The 11,838-nt window shown below is 48.1% G+C and overlaps 1 protein-coding gene across 1 annotated transcript; it reads left to right on the forward strand.

Moving 5' to 3' along the window:
• Positions 1-2,363: 2,363 nt before the first annotated feature.
• Positions 2,364-8,187, forward strand: PDE6H (phosphodiesterase 6H). Its single transcript, XM_075057927.1, has 4 exons — positions 2,364-2,498; positions 5,575-5,764; positions 6,030-6,070; positions 6,972-8,187. The coding sequence occupies exons 2-4, from the start codon at positions 5,625-5,627 to the stop codon at positions 7,046-7,048; spliced, it is 258 nt and encodes an 85-aa protein (XP_074914028.1). The 5' UTR covers positions 2,364-2,498; positions 5,575-5,624; the 3' UTR covers positions 7,049-8,187.
• The last annotated feature ends 3,651 nt before the right edge of the window (positions 8,188-11,838 follow it).

The following is an 11,838-nucleotide window of genomic DNA, read 5'->3' on the forward strand; positions in this document are numbered from 1 at the left end:
ATCAGAGGTACACAGCACCTGATAAAACAGTGTGCGTTACCATCCATGGAGTTTTGGTGGCTTGGAGGTTGGGCTGAGGCACCAGCTCTTCCCTTTCCCAGACAGCCCCTCACAGCAGCAATGCTACCGGCACCCAGACGTGACCCAGCTCCTACCCTCAGCCCAGCGCCTCGGGTCCCAGGGGCGACAGGCCACCCCCCTGGCTGGCCACACGTGTGCAACACAAAGGTTCTCCCTTCTTCCCCTGCCACCCCATCTGCTGGATGCAATTCAGTATTCGCCAGGGCCCCGTGCAGCACCCCAGCAGCATTTCTTATGACTCCCTTGAACAGACTCAGCCCTCTCACACCGGGCTGACTGCGTGCACCGCTCTGTGAGGTGCGCCTTGTCCCCTGCGGCACCGCTGAGGAGTTTGCTGGAAGCCTCTCCATGCGTTCACCAGCACAGGGGAGGGACCTGGGGTGATTAGGACTAATTTCTCCCTTCCCTGCATGTGCAGGCATGTGTGTGGGCTCACGAGCAGCAGCATCGCTCAAAGGGCAGGTGATTTCCTTACTCCTCTTTGCTTCTCCAGAGATCTCCCCCCAAGGAGCACCGAAGAAGCCACAACCTCTTCTTGCAGAAAGGGGCACGTCGCCCCTCGGGAGGGGGTCGCGGCTCCGCTGCTCCCCCAGACCCCGCCGGAGCTGTGCCTGCAGAGCCCCCAGGTCACGGCGCTCCCCGCACGTCCCCCCCCTGCACGGTGCGTGGGCCTGCCCACGGTCGGCACCCTGACGTCACCTGGTAGCAGGGTATATCTAGAGGAGAAAGGACACCTCGAGACCCTTTCGACGCAGGCTGCGAGTTGGATGATTTGCAGGAGGAGCCCTTGGCACTGTAAGTATTTCCCAGCAGCTCCAAGCAATAATGAGGGTGGCAGGGAGATGAAAGGGCTGCAAAACCCAGAGGAGAGGAAAGTCGTGATAAAACCCCAGGGCGGGAAAATTCGGATGTTTGTGCTTGGAGAGCGTGAACAGACCCAGCAGCTAAAAGAGGGAGTTGTGGTTCTCGCGTGGTCGTTTTCTCTTTCCTCTCACTATTAGGGCAAGTGCTGGAGCAGTGCCTTGTCTCAAAACTCCCTGGTTGTGCGAGCGGCTCTGCCCTCCATGGGGCCGCTCGGTTCCTCGTGCCCAGCACCCCTCGGTCGGGGGTCCCCAGCACCCCCGTGGCTCGTGTCCTCGGCTGGCTGAGCCGGCAGGTGAGCGGTGCCGGGGGGCTCCTGAGGAACGGTCGGGACAGGCAGCTGGTGTTTCGTGCTCCGGTGCCCAGCTGTAGACACGGGGCACATCGGTGGGGAGTTTGTACCGTGTGATGCTGTACCTCCGGCGTAACTGAATCCCTTCTTTCAGCTGGGATAGTCATTGCAATGGTCCCCACCCGGGAAGCAGCTGTGGGCACGTAGTTGTACTTGAGATGAGTTCTGGCTTGTAGAGTGCATCCTCTTTCATCAGTTCTTGGTCTTAAAACTGCTGCTAGAACGGAGGGTCTCAGATCCTGTGTAAAACACAGGAACAGAAAGGGCTGAACCTGCATGGACTTCTTCCATCACCGTGATTAGCCAGCTCAACAACTGAGACTGGAGCTGTGCGGGTCCTCACAGGCATCTTACACTGGATACAATATTCCCTGACGAAAGCCTGGCTGCAAGAACGATGCTAGTGGCTCTCGTGAGGTCAAGAGCTGAGCATGCAAGAACCCCATTGAAAGGAACGTGAAAACAAGGATATTTCCTCCTGCCTGCTGTCTATTCCCAGTGTATCCCTGCATGGCAGGCCACGGCTCACGGGGGTTCTGGGTCTGACATCCCTGAGGCACCACGAAGACAAGTGCACACAGAGGAGTCTGTATTTTTGAAGGTTTCAGACAGAGGAAGATGAGTTCCTACACTGAATTTGTCTGAAGAAGGTCAAGCAAGGCATCTGCATTATCTGTCAGGGAAATTTTCCACAGAGAATCAGAGATTAAGGAGAGGGCAGATTAAAGAGTCAGCATTTGTCAGTAGTATTCAAGTCCCTTTAAGTTCAAAGAAAACTAAAAGAAGGATGATTAACCTGGCCAGCAACCCAGAGGTGGGATATCTGACGCAACTGAGATAAGCCCATTACCATCTATTAGGTATAATTAGCATTCAGACGCAAGCAAAGCTCTTACCCAGAGGATTAAACCCTGGAGTGAGCAGAAATGCTGTCAGGGGTGATTAGTTAACACCTTGTCAGAGGAGGGGGCAGAGGAAGTGCGTGGAAGAACATCTTGTTCTTCAACAGCCTTTGCATCCACAGCCATCAGCTCTCTCCTGGGAGCTGCCTCCCAGTGCGAGCGGCAGCAGAAGAGCTCTGGCAGCCCAGCAAGCACTGGGAGGAGGCAGCATCTTGCAGAGATCTAGAGAAGGAGACTCAGTCTCCACGACGTTTCTCAAGCCATCTGTTCGGCGTGGTACCAAGGACTATCCAAGTACACAGGTACTGGGAGGCGAAAGGCTGGGAAATTCCCCTGGGAAGCTGCCGTGGGAGCTTCTTTTGCATCTGTGATGGTGGGGTGCCTGCCGGCCCATGCCTGGCTGCCTGCGGAGGCAGCTGGTTCCCGAGGTGTGGGAACGGGGGCAGCGCCGGTGCTGTGGGGCAGGGCCCTCTCCAGCAGGAGCGGAGACACCTTTGCCTGCGTGTGATGGCAAGCGAGTCCCACCAGCTCAGTGGTGGGAGGGCAGCTTGATTCCTGCTGCAGGATGGAGGCTGTTATGTGTCGTTAAGGCTGCTTTCTGTCCTCTACCATTTCTTTTGGTGATGCATGGAGAGAATAGGTAGAGGAGGTTGGTAAGGAAGAAAGGTTTGTCCCTTTTAGTGTCATTGAGTGCTCTTTCTTGAATTCATGCAGGTCAGAGAGAGGATGAAGTGTGATTTGGGCAGATCCTTTTTCCTACAAAATCTTGGGTTATCGAGTAGCTAGTAGGTGGATGCAACTACTTCAGATTGGGGGAAAAGGAAACTCCAAGGACTGAGTCTTCCCATTACCTATTTCTCTGTTGAGCGAAGGCCAGGGGCAAGGCATGGATTCAGGGAACTAAGAGGAGTCGACCCTCAAAGACATTTTTGTGGTTAAGGTACCACGCTGGCACACAGCAGGTCTTGGTGAAGCAGAGCAGGAACTCACTTGGAGATGGAGCTCAAATGCATCCTACAAGTTCTGGATGCCAGTCCAAGGGGTTGGAAATCTGTTAGCCGGTTTGTTTCTTCTGCTGTACTTTTGGGAGTAGCCCTTGAGAGGGGTGCCAAGTATCTTGGCGTGTCAGATGAACATGGTGCTTAGAAGTGGATGTGTACCTCTCGTAGTTCAGGAGGGGTATCTAGCGCTGAGACAGAGACCCTACTGATGAGAACTGCACCTGGGGCAGAGGCATAATACTATATTTTGGGGCATTAGCAGACATGCCATGCAGCAGTTTTCTGATGCAAAGCATTTTGTTGTAGGGCAGTACCATCTGAATTCCTCACTGGTCCTGAGTAACAGTGAGGCACCAAATTCTCTCTTTGGTTTGGAGCCAAACTACCTTCAGGTCTCAGTTTGGCCCTAAAAAACTGTGAGTCAAAAGATTTTGTCGATCCTCCCAGCAGTGCAGTCCAGGTCATACCGATCACTGCACCTCCATTCCTATTCTGTAAAAGATGAAGGTGACAGTGTTTGCCTGTCCTGCCACCGTGCTGTGAGGATAAAGCTGTAAATACTGGGTGATTATCTAGGTGCTGCAGAGATGGCAGCCAAATAAGTAACTTCCACGATTTGAGCTGATCCCTGTGTTTGTGGGCACAGTGTGTGCTTAGGAAGCGCTGTGTTACAGGCAGGGAAATAGCATCTGTGCATACTTCAGCTGCAGACACAACCATCTGCTGCTCCATTTGGGGCTGCTGGAACCTGTCCAGTCTCCTGCTCGGGATATTACAGCTGAGACAGGAGCCCAACCACAAGCGACAGGAGAACTAGCATGCCTCTAGGTGCTATCATTAGGATCCATCCTACTGTCAGCACAGATGGAAAGATGTCAGGGGTGAAGTATTCCCAGGCTGCCACAGATACAGAACGCATTCGCCTTGCACTGATGTGGAAGTGACATGGGAGGATTGCTTGGATGGTCTTTCTCCTTGCATCTTAGGCTTTGCTTTCTGGCACTTTGGCTATTTCAGGACTGTCAAAGACATGAACTGTCTTCCAACTAAGAAAAAAAAAAACAAACCCAAACATTTTTGATGGCATTTATAGTTCTGAGATTAAAAGTCTAGAGTGTCACTGCAGGTGATGTTGGGGATTAGGCTAGAGCACTATGGTGACCTAATGAGATTAGCCTTTAGTTCCAAATCCTGAAGTTAATTCCATCAGCGATTCCATCAGCCTGGCTGCACAGGGATGAACACCTGGAGATAAGAGTTACATAATGGTCATGGGGAAGAATGTGACCTCAAGGAGGGGAGTGAAAAATGGCATTTATTTTTGTCCATAAATGCACTTGCTCAGACCGTTCTAGCATACTAATTAGCACAAAATTAGATGAAGGACTAGAAGGTCCCCCTTGGGCACTGGTGAGAATTATTGCTGTCCTCTCTGGGAAGGAAGCAAAGGGCTCAGAATGCAGCAGTTCTGCCCTCTGAGGCAAGAGAGATGTCTCCCACACAAGAATTACTCCCTAATAACTATTTAGCCCCTGTGAAATGGAGTTTGGCTCATGTGCACTGTGGTGCAGTAGAGGTCAGCGCATGCCATATAATGCTCACAAACACCAAAGTGGACATATTCTGGGGAAAGTTACAGGCTTTGCTCTCCTAAATCCTGAGAAATTAACTTCTGCCTAAAAGACAGTCTCCAATGCTTTGCCTTAGCCTTCTTTACAATCTTTCAAAGATTCTGTGCTCTAAGTTTGGTATTGATAAACATGAGGCCCAAACTGCAGCTCCAGCCAGACTAAGGGGCTATGTAGCTCAGCATCCCATCTCCAACAGTGTCCAAAAGGTAACGCTTAGGCAAAAGTATAAGAATAGGTGAAGTATATCATAATGATTCCCAAGGATAGGATATTTCTCTAAGCTGTAAGTGCGTCTTTGTGGGTCCTAGTAGGCATGTTGTGAACCAGTAAGTAAAAACATCAGCACTGCTGTTCCAAGGCTAGCTAGAAAACAAACATTGGCATTAACCTTCCTATTTTACCCAAACTGCGGGGCAATCTGCTGCAGCAACCTGTCTCCAAGAGTCCAGCTATGTCTGAGAAAAAAGAAGGTGTGACTCTCCGTGACTCTGCAAGTCATTGCACTATGGGGTTAAGTGTCTTTTTGTCCTTAGCTCAAGTGTCCTTTCTTTGGCCTCCTAATTCTAGCATGCCAGATGAAAGACCGTGCTATCCTGCTTACTTTGTATGCATTACAATCTTTCTTTATGTTTACTGTCCTTATCTTTAATCCTGTCACAATTACATTTTCCGTAATTCTGTCATCTGACTACCGATACCTAGAAGTGATAAGCAGAGCGTTGTCAGTCCTTGCTGTTATCTTGCAGACAGAGGGATCTGAGAGAGGCGCGCGCCTGCCACACACCGCAGCCCAGGGATGAGTGAGAACCCACCCACCAACCTCAACACTGGAGATGCTCCAACTGGTCCCACCACACCACGCAAGGGGCCTCCCAAGTTCAAGCAAAGACAGACAAGGCAGTTCAAGAGCAAGCCCCCTAAAAAAGGAGTAAAAGGGTAAGGGCGTTTTGGAAAGAAAAGAAACCGTGCCGGTCCGGCGGCTCCCCACTGCTAAGCTGGGCTTCTGCGGCACCGTCTTCCCTTGGGCAAGGACCCAGGAGGCTTCACCCTGCGCCGCTGCCTTCAGCTCTGCTGCCTGGAGCTGCTTCTCTCCGTCTGCTGCCCGCCCGCAGCTCTTCCCTGGCTGGGGGTGCAGGGCAGCTGCTCTTTCCTGGGGGCTGCTGGCCCAAATTCACCCTCACCTGCTCTTTTCTCCCCCTAGGTTTGGAGATGACATCCCAGGCATGGAGGGACTGGGCACAGGTAAGCCCCGTGGGATGTTGCTGTCATGCCCTGCTTTAACGCAAGCGCGGTCACGCTTCAGCACGGGAGAGGAGTCCGGGGTGGCCTCTCTGTCTCCCCGGCATCTCTGCAGCTCTCAGGGTCACCACAGAAGGCTCGCACTCCCTCCGCGAGCTGCCGCGGTCATGCTTGTGCTTACATGCACTACGAGACAGAAAGGCTATTTAGGCACGCTTCAATTTCTGAATACTTTCGCTTGGCTGCAAATGTGCTTGTTTGTTTTCTGCTAATGCTCTGCCTAGGAATTTCAGCAGAATGAGGTTCTCAAAGAATTGCCAAATGCTAAGCTATTAATACCAAAAATCACGGGAACTAAATCCCAGCTGGTTAAGTATTTCTGTTATCACGAGAATCCTAAATTTAAGAATTTTATGCACCCGTCTGGGACTGAGAAACACACGCTGGATGAGCTGTAGCCAATCGGAACTTCTTAGGTATCAAAAACAACTGCACCTATCAAAGAGTTACAGATCCTGAATGTTGTAGACCAAATTATTCCACATCTGATTTAAGATTGCACTTATCTTCAAGATCACAGTTTGGCTACAGGTAGTTTATAAGAACAGAAGAAACCTCGTTACTGGAATGAATTTTTACACCAGTCTACACAGTCACTGAAGAGACTAGAGGAAATGCTGGTTTGCTTTTGCTCACAGAGAAAGATGGCACAGGAGAAAATACACTGATCTGGTTTGGTCTGGTAGGTAGTGCCAGATTTGAAGAGCTCATCTGCTCATTTAATCTTCAAGTGGAATCTCATTTGTCTTAATGTTTCCTGAGTAAATCAGCCTTTCTATTAATATGAAAGAAATCCAAGAAGCGCAGTGACCAGAACCCATTTTCCATTCTCTCTCTTTTGCAGATATCACAGTGATTTGCCCATGGGAAGCTTTCAGCCATCTGGAACTGCATGAGCTGGCCCAATTTGGGATCATCTAAGGTGCCAGCATCTCTACTGGTGTCACCTGGTGACTCCACAGATCCCATCATGGTCTTCATCACCTTTGACACTTATTTTTGGCCCTTACATCCACCTGCTCACAGGCAGGGTGGTTTTGTAAGAGCTAGTTATGAGAAAGTCCTTTGCAGATTAATTTGGCAAAGAAGTTAGTTGGGACCCTGAACAGACCTCATGCTCCATGTGGTGAAACTACTGAAAATTGTCTTAATGCCTCCCTGAACCATATTCTGTCTTCTCCCACTGTCGTTGCTCTTCAGGTTTATGGAGATAGAGGGAGGCTGTATTTGAACTTTTCCCCTGGTTAACTTTTCCCCTGGTTAGCTGAGATGCTGTGTGCATGGGTGTGCATGTATGTCCAGACCTAATTATATCAAGCCCATTCTGTTTTCTTCCCTCCCTGACAGCTTTCTGTATAGGATTTCCACGGATATGTCCCCATGTTAGCCAGGCCACCAATTATTTGCTGAGAGTGTATCTGTAGACAACAGCATTAGAGTCACCAGTTCAGATATTAGGCTATTTTTCTGTAGGAGACCCTTCCCCAGGGGTTCACCATAAGGAATTTGCTGCTAAGATTTACCTCACCAGCAAATGGGGAAAAGGGGTTGCAAATGTTGTCTCTGCTGCACTGCCCACAGGCTATGAGCCATGAGACTCTGGCTGTTCCAATAATGTTAAATGAAAATATGCGTGTCTGAGATCAATAGCTAAGTGAATTAATCCTACTATTCATTCCTTTGTGTCTGCAATTCCAAGGAAGCAGCACTCCAAATGACACTGTTCCTCTCCTTCGATGGACACCCCGTGTGACACTTGCACTGTCCCCATGCCCACACACACTTACAGAGGCATTTGCTCCCCAGCACGTTTGCTGCCAGTTAAGAAGACAGAGGATCGTTATGATCTGTCACCAGACAGTGCCAGTAGTCCCGCCTCATCTAGCAGAAGATGGTATCGCATTAATTGCTCCCTCTTCTCTGTATTTAGCATGGGGCAAGTCTCCCTTCCCACCCTGCCCCATCAGCAGGAAGGCTTTTCTCTTCACCCCCCAGCAACTTCAAGCTCTGGAGCTTGACTGGACAAGCAGGCAAATGGTGGTTCCCCCGAGAGAGATAACGCAGAGCCGGTGGGGAGGCAGGGGGAGGGTAGGATGGGTATATGCAGGCAAGCCCAGAGCGAATCCACTTAACCCTATCGATTTGTGTCTCCTGGTCTCTGGCAGCCTGAGTGCTGGTGAGTGGTGAGGCACTCATAATCACTTAAATGCTTGGGGAAGGCACCGAGATTCCCTGCTGCCCTGGCATTAAGCAAGAGCTTTTATTTTGTTTGGAGGCAAGGAGGGAGCTTTGTTGTAGCTACCTAACGTTCATAAGAAGAGGTGGTATTTTTAATCATTGCCTTCAGCTTGATGAGCCTCATTGCATAAGAACTGCCTCCCCCCAGCTTATCTTTCCTATGCCGAACATGTTCATGGGAGCATGGAGTGGTTATGGAGAGGAGAGCAAATCCTGCCTGAAAGATCAGTCCCCACGTGTAAAGCATTGCTGTAAATCCATGGCTGTGCTATAGTTATCCGCTACTGTTATTCCAGAAGTAAGAGCTAGCAGGTTTCATTTACAATACAGCTTCAGCACCAAAAGCTGAAGGAAATTCCTGTTGGCAGTCCAGAGTACAGCTTTTATTATTCAGCACTCCTGCCGTTAGAAACAGCAGTAAACCAACGAGCAGTTCAGAACCGCAGCACAATCACAGCGCAGGAGTCATGTACCATTTAGCTAATTGCAGCCCACAGCTATTTCCTTGGGCAGAGGCAGTCTGTCCTTTCCACTTACTCCCAATTTCTCCCACCTTTCTCACCTTTTAAGGTTTTTCTTCTTTCCCTAAGTGTTCTTTATGTAAATGATGTTTTATTTAGCTTTTACTGTAGGGGACTTGATTTCATTTTTCTCCAAGCTCATGTGCTAGCTCTCTCCTTCTGTGGTTAAATGTGAATGTTCCTATGTCGATGCTCTTGTGCTTTCCCTCACATTACACCATCCTGTAGCATGTGATCCTTATTCCACCTCCTGAGTCTGTCCTCTTCTATCTGGGAGAAGACCCACTGCATCCAGTTTTGAATCCTGCAAGATAGCTGCCTCTATTATCATTGAGTTTCCCCTTTTTTAAGCAGGAGAACAACAAGAGGAGAGCCTTTGAATTAGCTCTTTTGCTCCCTTTCATCCCAGGCCTTGGGAAAGCAGTCCAAAGATAGCGAGATCCTCTGTCAGAAAATACTGGGGTAAAAGCAAAGTTCTCCTTAGTCCAGGGACTGAAACATTTCAGCAAATGGGAGGGTTCTGGTGTAGTTCCACATCTGATTGCCATAACCCCGGCTCCCACCAGAGACCTACTCCACTCTCTTTCCGAGAGGCATCCAGCAGGAATGCACACATACCCCAGGTCTCATGCCTGGCTGATGAGCTCTACCAGAAGATGTTTTGAGTCAACATAGTTTGTTAGTTATTTTAAAAATAATTTCTATTCATTAACAGGAACTACATTCGTTCCTTTACTTGTAAGGAATTTTGAGACTTGGAAGGAGTCTTAAAACATCCTCACAGTTGTTTTGTCTGAGGTTCTGAGCTTTTTCTAATGAGCTATAACCCCAGAAACTTCCATTTTTCAAACAGTGAGAGATGGCTATGGTGCAAGAAAGCAAATGTGTTAAAGTAGCTTATTGAAGGACTTCAGTCTATATACATTGTAATATGCTATTCTTTGTTCTTTTACTATAAAAACGAGTCAAAAGCAATAAAAATGAATAAAAAATGTTTTAAAAATGCTAGGAATGTAGTCTGTCTTGTTTTCAAAATATATCCGGAGAAAGACAGAAAACTTAGCTTTTCATTCTAAAATCCTTTCCTCAGGAAAGATCTGAAAGCCACTCACCACTCCTCACAAGAGAAAACCAGCTATTTATCTCCAAACAATAGGCAATAAAGACTAACTGTGATATCATCTGAGAAGCAGTTTTTCCCTGAGTGATGGTGTATTCTCCCAGGCACTGTGCACATGATTTTCTTAGGGCTGAAATCTTTTGGCCAGTTATGTCTTCTGGGACAGTTTATGCAACTGAGTGTCAGCATGTTTCTACCCTATAGCAAAAAAAATGGCTGAGATGTGAATGCTACATATTTCATTCTCATGGCTATGACTGCAAGATAGAGCTGCAAATGCTCATCTCCTTTTACTTCTTGTTGTTGCTGAACTTTCTAAATATTCATAGGGGTTTCAAGTCGGTCAGGTTGAATTGCCTCCTGGTTTAGCTGTTGCCTAGAAAATTCTGTAGCACACCAAGAGTGCCCTCAAAGATGAGTCCCATCCTCACTGACCTCAGTTTCTGGCTCTAGCAAGAAACTTAAATAAACCTAAACCCCTGAAAGAAAAGAAGAATGAACCTTGGGAAAAGGGAGGAGCACTTGTCTTGCTTTTCCTCCCCTAATATATCTAAATCACAACAGGAATCTCAATTAAAAAAAAAAAAAAATCTTCAGTGTAAGTTGGATTCTTCAGGAGATCCAAAGATGCTGAGTGCAAGATTCCCATCTTCCAACAGTTTGCAAATCAGCACCTCAGTATCAAGCCACTATCACATTTTCCTATGGTATTGATCAATATGGTATGGACTAACAAAGGTACTCTGACAATATCACTGTGTGTGTTGTGGGGCATTTTTCTATTTTATAAACAGGATTTTGAGAGTTAGAAAAATTAATGTCAGGAGTGTCCATCACCTTTAGGTCTCCAGTACCTGATTTTCCAGAGTACTTAACATTATGTCTTGGTGTTTGAAATACAGATGTCACTGGTTTTGGTTGCAGCTATGAGTACTCATTAGTGACTCTCACTCTCTCTGAGTCTGATCTCACTCAGACAGTCAGATCCAGGGCCTCAGCCTGGAGATCCAAGGAACAATGAGTATGTATTTTGAGAGCACTTATGTAATGCCTCACAGGAATGGCTCAAGCATCACTCAGGGTGGGCAGGTTATTCCAGCCAACAGTCTGTTTCAGCATCTCCACACCACTGTGATGCAAATCTTCTTTCTTTTGAAAAAAAAAAAAAGAACAGAAGATCATGCAATTCAAATTAAAGATTGTATCACATGCTTATAAATGTGCTCAACACTGGAATTTCCCCATACAGGACTCCTTAACTTTGAAATCTTACTCCCAGTCTCCATAGTGCTGCCAGGGTTGTTAAAGCCGGGCTCAGCTTGGTGCCCCGATGTTGGGCACCAGCACCTCCGGAGGTTGTCCTGACTGCCCAAAGCAGGGAGCACTTACGGCTCCCAGGCTTCCCCACACCCGCTGTAATCCACCTGTAGGGAGTGGGATGGCTGAAGCCTCTGTGCTGGGAGCGCATAAGGATTTAATTCTATCAGTTGCAACTTTTAGCTTATCTTTAACAAGTGCTCTCATTTTTTATGTGGTTGCCCTTGTGAAGTTTAGCATAACTGTGGTGAGATTTTTGGCCCTTGCTGCTCCTGCTGGGTGAAGGAGGTACCGTCACTATGAAGGCTCATTGCCTTCAGGCATTTTCAAACACTTTCTTGTCTCTGGCATTTTTCTGAGGGCCTCTCACATTCCTGAGGCTGTAAACGAAGTGGCTGAACGCAGCAATCGCCAGCACATATGCAACATACACCAGGCTGTCCCGATGGCTGGGCAGACCGGGAATACGACACAAATAGATGAACTTCATTACCCTGTGAAGAAGACTTCTGGTA

Source organism: Buteo buteo, chromosome 26 (genome assembly GCF_964188355.1).
Source record: "Buteo buteo chromosome 26, bButBut1.hap1.1, whole genome shotgun sequence".
NCBI classification, from domain to species: domain Eukaryota; kingdom Metazoa; phylum Chordata; class Aves; order Accipitriformes; family Accipitridae; genus Buteo; species Buteo buteo.

Bases quoted from the DNA above. Each gene is read 5' to 3' on its own strand.
- PDE6H (XM_075057927.1), top strand. From the start codon at position 5,625: ATGAGTGAGAACCCACCCACCAACCTCAACACTGGAGATGCTCCAACT. The intron at 5,765-6,029 runs GTAAGGGCGTTT...TTCTCCCCCTAG, and splicing joins CCTAAAAAAGGAGTAAAAGG to GTTTGGAGATGACATCCCAG. The intron at 6,071-6,971 runs GTAAGCCCCGTG...TCTCTTTTGCAG, and splicing joins CATGGAGGGACTGGGCACAG to ATATCACAGTGATTTGCCCA.